At 45.1% G+C, this 18,290-nt stretch overlaps 1 protein-coding gene across 3 annotated transcripts in view; it reads right to left on the bottom strand.

Moving 5' to 3' along the window:
• LAMB1 (laminin subunit beta 1) overlaps positions 1-18,290 on the bottom strand; it is an 88,128-nt gene that overhangs the window by 22,090 nt on the left and 47,748 nt on the right. For all 3 annotated transcript variants that reach the window (XM_055134445.1, XM_012935314.2, XM_055134453.1), the window contains 4 exons: positions 13,596-13,759; positions 11,359-11,583; positions 10,202-10,416; positions 8,841-8,937 (listed from right to left, as the gene is read on the bottom strand). In XM_055134445.1, coding sequence (XP_054990420.1) covers positions 8,841-8,937; positions 10,202-10,416; positions 11,359-11,583; positions 13,596-13,759 — 701 coding nt within the window. The remainder of the gene's footprint in view (positions 1-8,840; positions 8,938-10,201; positions 10,417-11,358; positions 11,584-13,595; positions 13,760-18,290) is intronic.

Below are 18,290 nucleotides of genomic sequence, written 5' to 3' on the forward strand. Positions count from 1 at the left end.
TCCAACCAGACTCCTAAATATTCTTACTGTACCCATGCTTAGGAAAAAAAGAAATACGCAGAATTCAAACTATTTGTTGTTGTTTTGTGGTCACATCTGGTGGTGCTCAGGGGATCACCCGTGGTAGGGTTTGAAGGACCATATATATGTGGTGCTGGGGAAAGAACCCGCAAAGCAAGTGCCTACTCACTGTACTATTGCTCCAGCCCCAATTCTATATATAGATGTAATGTTTCTCATCATTGTTCCTGATTTCATGAGTAAAGGTATGACTTGCTCTCCTTCTGTCACAGCCATCTTTGAGGAAGAAAATACTGGCTACTGAGTATATGCAGTATACTGAGTGTTGGTGGGCTTTGGAAAGCAGGCAGATTCCTATACAAATTTTCCTCCTTATCCTGTGCTGGGATTTAGTGGGGCCGCCTTCTACAGGACAGACAAAGCTTTAGCTCTTTTAGGGATATGAGGACTAAGTTCAGCCCAACTAACCAACGTTCCTTTCCTCCAACTAAAAAATAATGACTCAAATTTCACATATGGTGGGAGTGCAATTTCACCACTCAAGGTCAATTCTGAACTTGATCCGAATCAAACGACTGAAAAACATCAGGTTCTTATTTCAAAAACAGAGGCTGGGAAATGGCTAGCATTTCTGTGGACACGGGGTTTCAATCTGTCCTATTCAGTTTCCAGAACTATCTCTCTACTAGGGAAAGTTCTAGAAGCTCACCTTTCCAATTTTTTATGAAAGAAAATATTCCAAGAATATCTCTAGCTGAAAATTTGGGCCTCACCTGACAATTACTTTGCAAATACTACAATCGTTTGTTTTTTCATTTTGGTTCTTAGGGCAGAACTGGCAGTGCTCAGGGCTTACTCCTGGCTCTGTGCTCATACCTGGTGATACTCAGGGGTCATTCCTGGTGGGCTTGGGGAACATATGGGGTATTGAGGACTGTACCTAGATTGGTTGCGGCAAGGCAAGTGCCCTACCTGCTTGTACTATTTCTTCAGCCCCGGCCCACCATCGCCATAAACATGGAGGTAATCTTTCACAGTTCTAGTTCTGGGACCTAAAAAGGTATAACTGAGCCATTCAGGCACAGCTGACGCGAGAACACCAACGACCCCCTCCTCACAAGACAAAGAGAGTTCAGCTTAGCTTACTTCTAAGATGGAGACTACATTTAGAAGAGATCAGAAACTTTCTCTCAGAAGGAAGGTTATACACTGCAGCTCAGCATTTTAAAAATCAGAGTAACGGGGCAGGGCAGTCAGCTCATGGTCCGAGCACATATTTTGTGGACAGGTATTAAGTCCTCAAGGAAAACACTAACAAGCCAAAGCGAGAATGGAACACAGCCTAGACAAGTGTTTTTCAGTGGTTAAAAGATTTGTCTTTCCTTGTTATTCTTCCTTTGACTACTGAAAGACTCCGTCCTCGACACTGTGGCATTCAAGGCTTTGCGTGGTGTAGTGGAATGGAACTCTCCACAGGATGGTTCCCTGAGCCGTCATCCTTCATGGCCACTCCTTCCTTCCCCGAGCGCACTCTTGCTGCTCAATGATGTCCACATAGTCCTTTAGCCAGGACAATAATTCCATCTTTCTAAATAATCAGTTGTCATCAAGGAGCCATGAGCTTCAGAAAAAGCAGAGCTGCTAAGCCACACAAACCTTTCTTCCAAAATCCCAGCTCTGACTTCCTTTGTAGCTTAGGGCAAGTTACTAAACCTCTCTTAGATTTCTGGTTTTGCTTGTTTATTTGGAAGCAGTGGGTGGCACATCCAGTAGTGCTAAAGGTTTACCCCCAGCTCTGTGCTCAGGGATTACTCCTGGGGATGCTAAAGGACCCTTGTATGCAGTAAAATGGATCAAGCCAGGGTCAAACACATGCAAGACAGGCACCTTACACCCTGTACAATCTCTCTGGTTCTGAGCCTGGTATTTCTGAACTATGAAATGGTTCATATATATATAAATGGTTCATATATATATATATCCAATATTACTATATATATACACACATACACATATATATGCTATTATAATATATATGAAGTCTATATATGTTATATATTTATAATATATTATATAAATCAAATATAATGTAAATTACATATAATATGCCTATATATGTAATATGCCTAAACAATAGGTTCTGTCTCTTAGTGTTTCTGTGAAACTTGCTAAATGACTTCCATTCTTAGTGGTTCTGCCACTTCTGACACAAAGCACAGTCAGTACCAGTACCATCATCCCTGCCTCTGCCATCATCCTGTCAACCTGGCGCCAGCTGCCCCCTGTCCAGATAGCAACTCTTCTCTGCTCTGCCACACCCCACTAGGCACCCACGGACAGTCATTCAGTGTTGTGTTGATGATATATGTTTCATTTTGAATCAAAACTGCTTGGAGGTTTAAAATGCTATATTCTAAAATCAGGCACAGTGGGAATTATTTTCTTCTGCCTTAAAGTATCACATGACTGCAGGATTTGCCAGCAGGTTTACTGATACTTTGTCTTGGCACTTTTACCTCATACAAGTGAAAGAAATATAAATGCCTTGAAATTCCTTAAATGCCATTTTCTTTAAATTCTCTACCTTATTTGACCCAAGCATTTCTTGGCCTCAGTAACAGGCCAAATTTCGGGACAAAAGCTTGAAAATGGACATGATTTCCCTTGATGAAATGAGCTGGCTGTCTTTATAGAACTTTCACTATAAAGTTAAAGAGATGAATGTTTTAGGCTGTGCAAGCCATTTGGTGTCTTCAATGATGATTTGACTCTAGGTTTATAGCACGAAGGCAGCCATAGACAATATGCAAATAAACAAGCACACTGCACTTCCATCAAACCAGTTATGAAAATGCAGCAAGCTGGATTTGCGCAGAGGCCAGAGTTGGCCCCTTCCCACCTAGTCCACCACTTCAGAGACACAGGTTCTGTGAAGAGGATCCTATAAGACAAGTCTTCCCTCTATGAACAAGAGAATTTCTGTTTCTCTAAAGAATCAAATTAAATCTGATTTCCTAATAGGAAAAAAAAAAAGATAATGGATAACGGTAAATGAATCCTCGCCTAAAGTACATAAGCATTTGTAAAAGCACTGCACTGTATCACTGTCATCCCGTTGCTCAACGATTTGCTCGAGCAGGCACCAGTAACATCTCCATTGTGAAATTTGTTACTGTTTTGGACATATCGAATATGCCACGGGTAGCTTGCCAGGTTGTGCTGTGCGGGCAGGATACTCTTGGTAGCTTGCCGGGCTCTCCGAGAGAGGTGGAGGAACTGAACCCGGGTCGGCCACATGCAAGGCGAACACCCTACCCGATGCGCTATCGCTCCAGCCCATAAGCAAAAAATTTTGAAAAGTACATAATTTTTATAGAGGTAGAGAGAGAGCAAGAGAGCGAGATAGAGCGAGAGAGAGCGAGAGAGAGCAGCTATTTACTCAGACCTCTTATCAGATTTCTAGTTTTCTTTAATTTAAGAGACAAGAGCCAGAGGCTCCAAATGGAAACGTTTCACTCCCTTTGCTATCTATGGATCAACAAAAAGATTCTTCCTGTGACCCTGTGACTCTTCGGCGGCACAAGCCAGAGCTCCAAGCCGAGGTTTCCCCCGGCACGTTCAGTGGTGGGTGGCTGAGATTCTCCTCCCAGCACAGTCAAGGGCTTGTTCAGACTCAGCAGGATCGGCCAAGGGCCCCAGCCTGCCCGGACAATAGGAACATTCAACCACTCCTCTACAAATGAGTTCGAGGCTCAACTCATTTGTCTTTTACATAACGACGTTATTTTTCCCATAAGGGGAATACTTAGCTCTGACCTTAGTCTTTCTATAAGCATATTGTTAACTAGATGGCTCCAAAGAGTCTAAATTTGTGCCTTCTGACATAGCTGTTCAACTGACGGATTTGAAACTGAAGCTATATTTGGCAATCAATCATGTCATCTGAGAAGAGCAGTCATGTCCTTTGCCCATCATTTCATCTAATTTGGGATGACATCCCTTCTTTCCCCTGCTGAGCTTGGGTCCTGGCCCTTCAAGCTCTTGGCTTCCCATTTCCATTTGTGATTCAGGTCCTTGCAGTACAACCACATCCCTGGACCGTCTGCATCTAGACTTTTGTTTCTGCTGGCTCCACCCATATACACAGGTCATTCTCTAGAAGGTTCCTTAGAATGACTCCTCCAGACTCTAGGTGCGCTGAGATCATCCATTTCTGCCACAAGGTGTCAGAGTACTGGGGGCTCAGAACATTCTTTGAAAGCCTGTTTTACACACTGCCAGATGCTTAGTATCCTTGGCTCCAAGACACCCACTCATATGATGAAGATAACTCCAAATACCACCTCTTTCTGTCTACCCCCCCCCCCACCACTGTACGCACACATTTCCACATGGCCCCACGAAAGATCAACAAGTTTGGGCAGAAAGGTCACACAGCGAAGACTTAACATACCAAAAGACACTGCATTTTAAAACTTGGAACGGCTCAAGTCAGCATTGAGGTCAGATATCGTCAACAGAGATTTTTAACACTTTGGGGAAAAGGACTTTCTGGTACTCATTTAAAAAAAAAAAAGCTAAAGATGAAGTTGAAGAGATGACATAATTTAGCAGAGAGGCCAGAGAAAACTAGAAGCCCTGTATTGAGAAGTGAACAAAGTTTCTCAGGATATTTTCACTAAAACCACATTCTTGGAAACGATTTTAATATCTCCAGAGAATTTAAAGCCAGCAGTTTACAAGCTGGGAAGGGTGTTAACAGATATGAATTCATTTAGTCCACAGTGTCAAGTTCAGGAATATGGAAAACTCTAAAAGAGGTTACATTTTTTTAATAAAAAAATCTCATGTGTATTTTAAGTGTGTATGTATATTCAAATACTTATGTGCACACACATATGTAAACATAAGCATGTGCATAAATAAAAGCATATATGTTATCTTAAAGATATATTTAAATAGGGGCTGGAGTGATAGTACAGCGGGTAGGGTGTTTGCCTTGCACGCAGCCGACCTGGGTTCAATTCCCAGATTCCCATATGGTCCTCCGAGCACCGCCAGGATTGATTCCTGAGTTGCAAAGCCAGGAGGTAACCTCTGTGCATCACCGGGTGTGACCCAGAAAGCAAAAAAATAATAAATAAATTTAAAAAAAAGATATATTTAAATATATACATTTAAGTGTATATGTTTACATATACATTTATTTAATGTTTTATGTATTTAATGTGTTAAATATAGTGTATTTAAATACAATGCATTAATATTTAGTGTGTTTAAATACAGAGAAAAAAGGGAAAGAAGACTGGAGAGAATCAGATCAGACTAAGAAGAGGAGGAGAATGCAGGGGAAGGGAGGGAAGCAGCGACTGTTTTCACCTAATGCACTTGCTTGCATGAGATGAATGCAGGCTCCTTAGAACCCAGGCTCTCTGCATCTCTTCTTGCAGCCCAATGTGAGCGTCACAAAACCAGGCCTTTACAGTCCCTTTAGTAAGAAAAATCTATGGTTATCTAAGAGATTTATGAAATATCAAGGAGAGGAGTGGTAGACATCGGGTACGCCTGGCCTCTCTGGGCGCGCATGGGAGCACGCGAGCGCGCATGCACGCACACACGCACACACCCTCTTCCCCGAGACTTGGCTTGCCTTTGGGTTGCTTGTTTGTTTTTCCTAATACTCAGTTTCTTAGGAAAGGCACTGATCTTTCTTCAGGATAAAAGAAACAACAAAGTTGGCCTGAGGTCAGGGATTTCACTCATTGCAGTTTCTAAAACACCATCTTTTTTTTTTTTTTTTTAAATCTAAGCAATGTTCCTATAAGTCACAATTTTCCTGGAGATTTGGAGCCGGAGGTAAAAAAGAATAGATTAAAAAGGTTAAGGATAAAGTTCTGTGTTTCAAATGAGCAATTCTCTGATTGACTCTGGCACAGGGTAACAGGCTTTTCACGCTAACAACGCTAAGGTGGGGCAAAAGGTCCCAAAGCTTTGGCAGTTGGAGCTCTTTTGCCCATGACACATGCTGAGAGAATCAGGCTATCAGCAGTGGTGGAACCATTACCTGGAGAGAAGCCCCTGGGAGCGTTAAAAATCACGAACCTTAACAGACTAGGAATAAGAGCACTGGAGAAATCAGGTTTCCAGAGGAATTTCTCAATGAGAGACACCTAGGGGCAAGTTGAAGTCCTGGATCTTTTCATGAAAGGAGAACCTCCAATCCCATTCAATAACCATCTGGGGCTGAGCCAGGGATCAAGCTCAGGGGTAAAGCACTTGCCTTGGGTATGTGAGGGTCTGGGTTCAGCCCTGGGCAACTCCCAAATTAAATAATGAAATAACGAAAACCATCTGGGACCGAAGAAGGATGAATGAAAGAACTTGTTATCCACACAACACACTGTGGAATAAATTTCATTCCAGTCGAGGCTGTTGGTACAAACCCTTCTGGCCAAGTCTCAGTTGAAAAACAAAAAGGATGTCATTTGTTCTGGTTTTGTCCACTGTTGGACGCTTTCCCTAGACTCTGAAGGAACACATGGTACCTATCTCGACTTCTGATCTCTGAGGAGATTCTGAAGGAAATGCTAACTTTAACATCTGATTGACTTCTTGCTACAGCTGCAAACAAACAAGAAAAGGGTCTTTAAAATATATATAAAAAAAAACCAACACAAAACTGAGAGCCTAATCAGGACCTATCCTTTCAGACGTGCAATGGAACTCTATCAAAGACATATCAAGAAATCACAGAAGACATTACCCATCGTGATAAGCTTCAAACAGGGATAAAAAAAAAATCAGTATATATATAAAAGAAGGAGGTAGTAAGAGTCTACTAAATCTTTTTCACAAATGCTTTTGAGATCTGAAAACTATCTGGCAGGACAAAAAAATTGCAACAGCATAAAAATGAAGCAATCCTTGTGATTCACATGGTTTTTGCAAGCTTTTGTGCTGGAGAAAATGTCAAGTTTTTCCCTCAGTCTTATATCATAAGCCTAAGTGAAAATCTGGGTTTTATTCACACCCTAACAGACTTGGAAGCCCTGATACCGGCTGCCCTCTGTTCTGTGTGTTGTTCCTACACCCACACGAAGGCACTGAACGTTTTGACTGTCAGCGGAGTCAACATGAGAAAGGAATCACGCGATCTCACCAGAACCACCACTCAATTCTGCCAGCAACAATGCTAGTCACAAAAATTTTGTTCAGAGGGACAGAAAAAAAAAATCTATAGAAATGCACATTTAGAGGCTGGAGCGATAGCACAGGAGGTAGGGTGTTTGCCTGCATGCAGCCGACTGGGGTTTGATTCCCAGCATCCCATATGGTCTCCTGAGCACCGCCAGGGGTAATTCCTGAGTGCAGAGCCAGGAGTGACCCCTGGGCATCACCGGGTGTGACCCCAAAAAGCAAAAAAAAGAAATAAAAAAGAAATATGCATTTAACCTAAGTCTATTTTTAATTATTTGGGGGCCTCCAGGCAATATTCAGGGGGTCTCCTAGTGACAGCCAACTGTCCAGACAAAGAGTCTAGGCATGTGAGGAGTGAGGTCGCCCTGGTGGTGCTCAGGGGACTCCAGGGCTTCACCGAGCACTCTGAAGAGGCCATGTGGCATTATTTTTGTAAGGACAGCCCCAGTGATGCTTAGCCTGGCAACAGGGCCTAATGGCATGGTGCTGGGGGTGCTCAGGGGACCATGTGGCACTGGGTTTTACACTTAGGTCTTGCACATACCAGTCAAGGACTCTGCCACTTGGCGGAGTACCTGCTTGGCTCTCATTTTAAGAAGCAAACTGGTGTCTATTTGTGATGTGGTATATGTGTGTGTGTGTTTGTGTGCACCCCCGTTTAAAAAAGCAATTCTGTGTCCCGTCACAGAGGCGGGGTGGGGTGGGAGGTATGGGATTTGGGGGGTGGGAGGGATACTGGGTTCATTGGTCGTGGAAAATGGAGAATGGACACTGGTGGAGGGGTGGGTTCTCAAACATTGCATGAGGGAAAAACAAGCATGAAAATGTGTGAATCTGTAACTGTACCCTCACTGTGACTCACTAATTAAAAAATAAATAAATTTAAAAAAAAAAGCAATTCTGTATTTTGAGGGTGTTTGTATGTGTGTGTGTGTGTGTGTGTGTGTGTGTGTGTTTGTGTGTGCACGCATGTCTGTGTGTCTGTGTGCGTAAATATTAGTCCTAATGCACCACTTTTTCTTTTCTGACTTTCCCCTTCTTATTATTTCTTAGTTTTAGATTGACTGATTTGGGTTTGGGTCACACTTGGCTTTCCTCAGGATTTACTCTGGGCTGTGCTTTCAGGGCTCAGTCCTAGAGGAACTCAGGGGACCACAGGGAGTGCCAGGGATTGAACCCGTGTTCTGTTGTGTGCAAGAAGAGCATCCTACCAGCTGTACTATCAGATTCTGGTCCCATGACCTTCTCTATTTTAGATTTTTTTTTTTTTTTTTTGCTTTTTGGGTCACACCTGGCTCTGCACAGGGGTTACTCCTGGCTCTGCACTCAGGAATTACTTCTAGCGGTTCTCAGGGGACCATATAGATGGGATGCTGGGAATCGAACCCGGGTCGGCTGCATGCAAGGCAAATGCCCTACTCCTCAATACTACCGCTCTAGCCCTAATAATTAATTTTTTTTGAAACAAGGCCATGAGACTTCCAAATGTAATTAGGCTTTTTTTTTTTTAAATGAACAGTTTGTAATGGATTTTAATTAAAAGTTCACAAAAGATGTCTTATAGACATCTGCTTCCCCCTAGGTCTGAGCAGCCACCCACCCAACACTGCCCTTGCTCTCACCTCGGCACTCCACGTTGGGGTCTCCCCAGAAGAGTTCCTGGCACTCGCTGCAGGTGCGGCCTCCAAAGCCGGGCATGCACTGGCACTGTCCTGTGAACTGGAGCGGGAAGACAGGCCACAGTCAGGAGGCTGCAGGGCTGACACAGGTACCTCTTCTCCCTCTCAGTGGCCGGTCAGGGCTGAGAAGGCCTCCCCGACCAGCAAGGGGGACCTGACTCCCTGCGAGGCCGAGGGCCAGGCGGCACCCCCGACTGCTCCTTTGCACAGGAAAGGCCCAGATGTGTCACATGTGACTGCTTCCTTTCACGGTCCTCACCGGGCACTGAACCACCGTGGCCACCCTGGGCCCGACTGCTGTGGGGAGCACTTCCTGCCGGCCACTGGCCAGCAACAGCGGCGCTCTTCACAGCACCGGGCACTGCCTCTTGCTTCTCTTCAAGCTGTGAAGCTAAGTCAAGAGGGACCCACCTGCCAGCACCAAGAGCCCACAGGTCCTTAGCCCTTCCCTCTGGGGCCTGCCCCGCCACAGTCCCCGTGAGGGGTGGCACCCAATTAGGGCCCCTGTGCTGAGCTGTGTGTCCTGCTGCCAGGCCATAACCACAAGAAGACTTTTCTTTAACGGGGCCAAAAGGCACAGAAGACTCAAGGCGCCCCAGAGGGGGCCGGGTGAGAGCCCTCCCCGCCCCAAGGGACCCAGCTCCCACACCAAAAACCTCCAGAACCCAACCACGCCACGCTCAAGGCCACTCCCCACACGCGCAGGCTGAACCTCACGAACGAGTGAACGTATTCCTGGACCACTCGGCTGCAAAGACATTCCCTACCCATTCTCCATCAACACATTTCATGGGGTTCAAACAGTATGGAACAAATCATAGAGGGAAAAATCATATATATATATATATATATATACATACATATTTTCAGATATATATGTACACAAAAGCTCACATCACTCAATCTTTAACATGTTAGTGATATCCTAAAGAATGTCTTAATGGCCCCTGACAAAATAGAACAATCTTCACACTGTTTCCTCTATGGATACTTTTTTGGTAGCATTTTCAGCAGTTTTTCATAACAGACAATCCAAATATATTATTTCGGTTGTGCTTTGGGACAGGGATTGGGGCTTGGGATGGAAACAGCCCAAATTTGATGGTGGGAAGGTATAAAGGTGGTGGGATTGGTGTTTGAATATTAAACGTACTCAAATATTGTGAACTACCTCATAAAATAGATATTTTTTTTAAAGTCACTGAAGAAACCCTCTCTCCATCAAAGCACGTCCCTTGTGCTACACACTCATAGGAGCCCTTTCCTTAGGCCTGAGGGTCCTCCCCGAAGCGCCAGGGCCTCACCTCGTTACAAGATGGCCCGAAGGAATGAGCAGGATCGCAGCTGCACGGCTCACAGCCAGTCCCACTGGCCAGCTGCCACGTGTTGGGTGCGCAACGGTCACAGTTCTGCCCGACGACATTGGGAAGACACAAGCACTGTCCAGTGGTCTTGTCACACTGGCAGTCGGAGCCATTGCAGTGCTGTTGCACGGTGCCCAGGTAGTTACAGACACACTCTGAAAGAGACCCATATGATCAGACATGGTCACCCACACCCACACGCACACCCACACCCCCTCTACCCACCCCCCCCCCCCCCCCCCGCCCCAAACACACACGATGTGGACATTTGCTATTGCCACATTTCAGTCTGTAAGCATCAAGACAGGAAAGGAATGGAGGGAATTAATTTTTCCCCCCACAAAACTGTTGCTTTCCACAAGTTCTACAGTGTCCTGGATTTTTCCCCCCCAGGTAGAATAACAGAGTGCCCAAGCATTGCTTAAAAAATTCTTCAGATTGAATCCCTGCTGGTAGACCACTAAAAAAAAAAAGATGTGAGGGTTTTGCTGTGATGTTAAAAAACTATGCTGGAGGAACTGAGCTCTCTAGCCACTTCAAACTCCTGGTGGGGAAGAGCAGGGATGGATGTGTCAGACAGGGCAGGTACAAAGCCTTTCAACTAGGAAGGCTTCAGGAATCCAGTGCGGCATTCCACACATGTTTGTATAAACAAAGAAGGGGGCCCCTTCCCTAGGGCTGGCTGCCCAGGGGTGACGGGGGGAATACTGGATGATCCCCTGATAAGAGAAATAAGGAATTCCAAAGATCATCTCTAAGATGTTGCTTTCTTTTCTGTGCAGCTGGAAGGCTCTACTCCATCGGGACTCAAGAGAACAGTGGCCCACAGAAGGCTCTCAGACTCTGCGAGGCCCAGCAAATTGAAAGGCAGAAGAGAAAAATCAAGGAACTTTCTCAGATGAGGCCTATCAAGGCAACAGCGACACGATTCTGCTGTTTGTATGTCCTGCTCAGAAGCATTGTCCCCCTGTCTTTCTATCCTTCCAGAAACTGAGGCCATCAAGGCAACAAAGAGATGAGTGTCTTGTCGGTCAGAGGTGAAGTGCTACTCTCTGCCCCATGGAGGCAGTCCCCAGGGCACATCACCCGCGTCTTACTTCGACAGTCCTGGTGGAGGGCGTCCCCATAGTAGCCCAGGCGGCAGTGCTGGCAGTGCTCCCCTTCCGTGTGGTACAGGCACTTGAGGCAACGCCCCGTCTCCCGGTCACAGGCTCCAGGGTCTGTCATGTCAATGTTGTGGTGACAGTGGCAGGGCTGGCACGTACCACCCACCTCCGAGGGGTTGCCGAAGTAGCCAGAGGCACATTCCTCACATCTGGTGCCTGTTCAATAAAACCCAGAGCCATTAGTTAGCTTGCTGATGAAAAGTGGGGGTGGGGGCAGCTCCCTTTCGTGTCTGCCCTTAGAGCCAGGTCACGCAGCCCGGGCCACTCCCGTCTCTGCTCTGATTTAAGAGCCAGGGGAATTTTGCATGGGAAGGGAAAGAAGTTCGGTGGGTCATATCTGGCAGTGCTCAGGGGCTACCCCTTGCTCTAATCCTGAGGTCATTCCTGGTAGTGCTTGGGGAACCCTGCGGTACCAAGGATCAAACTGGAGTCAGCTGCCTGCAAAGCAAATGTCTTAACCCCTTAATTGTCTCTCGAGCCTGGTGTTTTCTGTTTTTTCTTGCAGAACTTGCGACTACACCCCACACGCCAGGCACATACTCTACCACTGACTCGAATTCCAGCCCAGGAAGTATTTTGCAGAACAGCCTGTTACAGCTGGCGCAGAGGCCACAGCTTGCTCGCACTGATGGTTATCGCGCTAGCTCCAGCACTGGAGACTTTAGTTCCTCAATATACAGGGATGGAATAGGTTGGGAAATAAACAATGATCAAACAGTGTCAACTTTTTTTTTTTTTTGCTTTTTGGGTCACACCTGGCAATGCACAGGGGTCACTCCTGGATCATGCACTCGGGAATCACCCCAGCGGTGCTCAGGGGACCATATGGGATGCTGGGATTCGAACCCGGGTCGGCCACGTGCAAGGCAAACGCCCTACCCACTGTGCTATTGCTCCAGCCCCAAACAGTGTCAACTTTAAAGAGGTTTGTAAGGTGCTTACCTTACAAGGAGCAGACTGGTTCTATGCCTGGCACTGCATGGTCCCCTGAGCACCCCGGAGTGATCCCCGAGCACAGAGCCAGGAGTGATCCCCGAGCTCAGAGCCAGGATTAAGCCCTGGCACCAGCACATGGTCCCCAAACAAAACCCCCCAAAGTACCAACTTTAGCTTCCTCTTCCAATCCACACCCCTAACTTTTGTCAACTAACAAACTAACTCCTGCATAAGCAAACTGAAAAATGGGGTCTTTTATTATAACCTATTTCCTTTCCTAAAAAAATCCTAAGTTTACATAACAATTTTACCGAACCATGGCTAAGCACAACCAGTATTTGGAACAGTGGCATTAAAAATGAAGTAAAAAGAAATTTATTTACACACTAGCTTGTAATGACAGATAATGTGAGGATAATTTGACAGCTATCTGTAATATCTTTCTCTTTCTCCTGCACATCATTTGGTCACTTCTTTGAGACACTAGAAGTTGGACAGGGAAGGAAGAAGTAAAATGTAAATTAAATTTTCTGCTGCTTAATTGCAGAAGTGTTCACAGGATTAGTTCATTGATTTAAATGAGCTTGTGGTCCTGCTCTGCCTTACAACACTATCATCACAGAGAGTCAAAGATGGGGTAGGAGTGATGGTAGAGTGGGTAGGGTATTTGTCTTGTATGTAGGTGACCTGTGTTTGACCCCCAGATATCATGCATGGTTTTGTGAGAGTGATCCCTGAGCACATAGCCAGGAGGAAGCCCTAAGCACTACCGGCTATGGCCCATAAACCAGAAAAAAGGAAAACAAGAAGATTCACAGTAAAGTGCAAAAAAAGTATCTTTCTTTATTTCAGATTTCCTTCAATTTTCATTAGCACTGTTCAATAGCACTGTCATCCCATTGCTCATCGATTTGCTCGAGCAGGCACCAGTAACGTCTCCATCATGAGACCTGTTGCTACTGTTTTTGGCATATCGAATACACCACGGGGAGCTTGCCAGGCTCTGCTGTGCAGGCGGGATACTCTCGGTAGCTTGCCAGGCTCTCCGAGAGGGGCAGAGGAATTGAACCCGGCTCGGGTGCGTGCAAGGCAAATGCCCTACCTGCTGTGCTATTGCGATAGCAATTTTCACTAAGGATTATTAAAATAAAATTAAACTGCCTCACTCCATCTATTTTCTTCACTAACCACAAACAGCACATCTTTTCCTTCCAAATCTGTACATTACTTACCAATGTATCCTGGATTACAGACACACTCAAGCTGGAGAGTAACGGGATCTTGGTAACAGCTATTGGCAAATTGGCGTCCACTCTCAGGACCATCTGGACAAGGACAAGGTCGGCAGTGATCTCCGGACCCAATGATGGGATCACCATAATAGCCAGGCAGGCACCTAGATGAGTCACAAAAGAGAGTTCCAGGCATCACAGTCAGAAACCTGTTTCAAGATGAAAATCTCAGAAAATAGATTCTCTGCTTGAGAACATTCATGTCCTTGTGTCTCAACTTGGAGAATGCGATATTAAAGCAGTGGTCACCAAGACTAGTGTCCATAAGAATGCCCTACCAGGGGCCGGAGCGATAGCACAGTGGGTAGGGCGTTTGCCTTGCACGCAGCCGACCCAGGTTCGATCCCCGGCATCCCATATGGTCCCCCAAGCACCGCCAGGAGTAATTCCTGAGTGCAGAGCCAGGAGTAACCCCTGAGCATCGCTGGGTGTGACCCAAAAAGCCAAAAAAAAAAAAAAAAGAATGCCCTACCAGGCTTGGAATGGTATACGGATGGCATGGGTCCTCTCCGAGTTACTGATTTAGCAGTTTCTAAATAACGTTGGTGCTTCTGCATCCATGTGGTCTAGGGGGCAACTCTGCAGGTACTACTCTATGTAGGTGGCCTTCCCAGACTCAACCTGACATCTGCTCCTGCAGGAAAATTGCTCATGTGCCTATGTGTTCTCTACTGTCCCGCTCTCTGCCTCTCCTCCCCATACAGCATTCTGGTTGGCTCCTTACTTGCAAAAATTTCCTACTCTTGGCTAGTAGTTTGTGGCTGCCTGTCTTTCCAGGAGGGATTAGCGAGCCCACAGCAGCCCTGGATCTAAGGCTGTAATTACCAGTGATAAAAACAACAGGGACCTTACTGTACTATCACTCATGTCTGTAACTCAGGTGAGGCCTAAGTGCCCATCTCCTCTCTCTCCAGAAAAGGAATCCATGTTTAAATGATTTTCAAGGCTTACACAACTAAACAGTAATGAACTAGGATCTGAATTCAGCCTCCTGGTATTTTGCAACGACTTTTATCGGATCATTCTATTTCATATCAAAGGTAATTCGGTGACTTTTTAAAAATTTCCTATAAAAGAAGTAGGCTCTTGAGAAATTTGGAAATCATCAACCTAGTTATTCTCTTGACAGAAAAGATTCTTGGAGAGTGAAACAAATTCATCCAAGTAAGAAGGAAGTTTGAAGCAACATGGGATCCGGATCTTCAATTCAGTTTTGTGTATATGTGTGTGTGGGGGGGGGTGTGGTGTGTGTGTGTGGTGTGTGTGTGTGGTGTGTGTGTGTGTTTCTTTGAAGTAGAGGTAGTATTTTTCTAATAGGAGGAGGAAGAAGAAACAGAAGGAGGATCTTCTTCAGGGGACATTAATTATCTATTTAACTAGACACAGACAAACTATAAGAATATTCCCTAGTTAAGCACTGGGGAAATCATCGGTGATGATGCAATTTTGTATAAAGCTTTGAGAAAGAAAAGCCTCAGAGAAAACTAGGTAAAATAAATCCAAATAAATCAGGATTGAAGTTGACTACTCATTTCCTGCCTTCCCCCTCTTTGCTCCCCTTGGGAAAGATCTGGGTCTAGAGATTCTTTCACATTCACAGGATTGAAAATCTGATCATCCTGGAATGAGGAAAAGTGTGATGAGAAACTGGCAATGACTAACTAGCAAAATCCCAAATATGTCAATAAAGCTTCGTCTTCCAAATTTAAGTTAAAAAGTCTTGCCTCTTCTCACACCCTTTCTCATTCTCCTGAAGATACCATAGTGCCTTCAACATTAAACCTAAGAACAGCCATAATACCATCATCAAGTCATGCCCACAGGCTGTTCCCTCAAAGCGTCTAGGCTGGGCCTGAATCCAATTGTGGAGGAATCCTCCTGCTGCTGACCTGGCCCCCCCAACCCCAACTCTCTGCTCCGTAATATGCTTTGCTCATCTCTGTGCATCTTTTTGATTTATTCTCCATCACCCATTGAAAAAAACAGTACTAAAAATAATGTGGAGCAGCTAGAGAGATAGTACAGCGGGTAAGGCATTTACCTTGCATGCGGCCGACCCAGGTTCGATTCCCAGCGTCCCAGATAATCCCCCTGAGCACCACCAGGAGTGATTCCTGAGTGCAGAGCCAGGAGTAACCCCTGAGCATCTCCGGGTGTGACCAAAAATTTAAAAAATTAAAAAAAAAATAATGTGGAAAACAAAAGAGAACCCCAAGAGATTTACTTCTTCCTCATTCCTTTCTTGTATAACTGTCTCTTGATTATTTATCTATGTTTTTTTCACAACCTGATTTAGTGGTTGGAAGAAGTAGCATTTACGCAAAGGAATAGTCACTGGAACTTCCAAATTCTTGCATCACCACACCAGCATACAGCCAAGAACCCCATAATTAATTGTACCTTCTCATGACATAACATCATATTCAATTTTAACTCACAATTTATTTCATTTGATGTGCAACTGGTCGAAGTGCTTGCTGAAAATTTTAAAACAAATATTCCATGGGGGTCAGGTGAAAAACAAATATTCCATAGAGAGTAAGTGAACATTTGGAAAGAAAAACTTTAAAGCATAAAGGGTGGAAGGTATACTAAGACAAGGTAGGTTCTCTTAGCATGCCTGCTGAGTTAGTGAACAGCACACATCAGCGGCCACTTTTTTCCGTATGAACTCATCTACTCAACGAGACTGCAAAGCTCTAAGAGGCATTTCTCTGACCTCTTATGGACCGCATCTTACGCAGTCATGTACAGTCCCAATAATTGTTCAATTAACATTTGCTAACTGGTGAACAGATCTACACTCCCATGTTTTACGTAGGTTCTTGGGAATTGTAGCTGTGTAAAACGTTTCAAAAAACAAAGTCGTTCACAATGACTAATCTGGAGCAGACTGATTCAGCTCAATGGACTGAGTGCACGCTCTGCATGTTGAAGGCCAGGTCAGTTCCTGGCACTGCATGGTTCCCTGAGCACTGCAGGGAGGATTCCCAAGCACAGGGCCAGAAATAGGCGCTCCCCTCCTAAGCACCTCTGAGTATGGCCTCCCCAAACCAAAAACTAATAATAAATTTTAAAAGAAAAGAAAAAAAAACAACCAAAAGCTAATTCCATTTGGATTTAATTTCTACTTGGACCCAAACTGTGCATTAAGATTTCAGTTTGACTTAAGTTAAAATCTGTTGAGATGGAGACAATTTCCATAAACTTTTATGGTGAGTCCTGTGTTTTCATCCAAGAGGGCAGGTTCCTGTTGCTTTCCTCCTCCACTCTGCCCCCAGCACCAGAACAATGCCTGGCTTTCAGCAGGTGGAAATTAAGTAAATATGTGTTAGGCAAGTGCACAGATTTCTAGAAAACACTGTGATGATCAGAAATGGACAAGCACTTGCCATAGCTATGCTACCAGACCCCATGCCAGGCTATTTCATTCGGGACAACCCAGAGGGGCGTGGGTGAAGCCTCTCCCCGAGCCAGAGACCCAGCCCTGGTAGCTGGAAACCTCCAGAACTCAACTGCTGTCACATCACAGCCACACGCTCTCCACATGCTCGGGCTGAGTCTTACCCACAAGTGATTCTACAGAAAACCCAGGTATGCAGGACTTTGTGACTGAGAACTCTGGGTTCAATGGAATTGGGAATGGATGCCCTCCCCCTTCCCCCCACACCCCCCAGCTCCCCCTGTTTCTGGCAACTTGGCAGTCATGCCCACAAGCCACCTCTGCCTGGTGCCAGATAATCTCATCAATAGTCATGATCCAGAGACTGATTGTAAATCTCTCAGAAGACAGCATAAAATGACTCGCCAGAGTTGGGGTAACCAGAACGGGGGCAAGTGAGAAACCTCTCTGCCCGGCAGCCAAAAACCTCCAGAATTCAACTGCCGCCACACTCATGGCCACTCCCCACATGCTTGGGCCAACCCTCACCCACGACTGAACCTATTCTTGCACATCTCGCACCTCATACCACTCATATTCCAAGAGTAGTGCACCACATTTGATGTGGTTTAAAGTAGGAGGCAACCAATATTAGAGGGAAATATATTTTTACAGATATATATATATACACACACACACATGTTTATATGTATATGTAGCACTGTCATCCCATTGTTCATCGATTTGCTTGAGCGGGCACCAGTAACATCTCCATTGTGAGACTTGTTACTGTTTTTGGCATATCATATGCGCCACGGGGAGCTAGCCAGGTTCTGCCATGCAGGCGGGATACTCTCAGCAGCTGGCCGGGCTCTCCGAGAGGAACAGAGGAATTGAACCTGGGTAGGCCATATGCAAGGCAAATGCCCTACCTGCAGTGCTATCGCTCCAGTCCTATATATGTATATACATATACACATACACATATATATACATATACAAAAGGATCTACCTTTAACAACATGTTAATAATTTCTTGCAGAAGGGCTTAAGGGCCTGTGAAATACAACAAGCTTCACGCGCTTTTCTCTAATGAAATGTTTTTGGATCATTTTAAGCGGTTTATTTATAATAAACAACAAAAAATAAATTATTTCGGTTCTGCTTTGGGGCAGAGGTTGGGGTTCGGGATAGAAACATCCGAAACATGGTGGTAGAGAGGTGTACTGGCGGTGGGATGGGTGCTCCAATAT

This window comes from Sorex araneus, chromosome 1 (assembly GCF_027595985.1).
Source record: "Sorex araneus isolate mSorAra2 chromosome 1, mSorAra2.pri, whole genome shotgun sequence".
Classification (NCBI taxonomy): domain Eukaryota; kingdom Metazoa; phylum Chordata; class Mammalia; order Eulipotyphla; family Soricidae; genus Sorex; species Sorex araneus.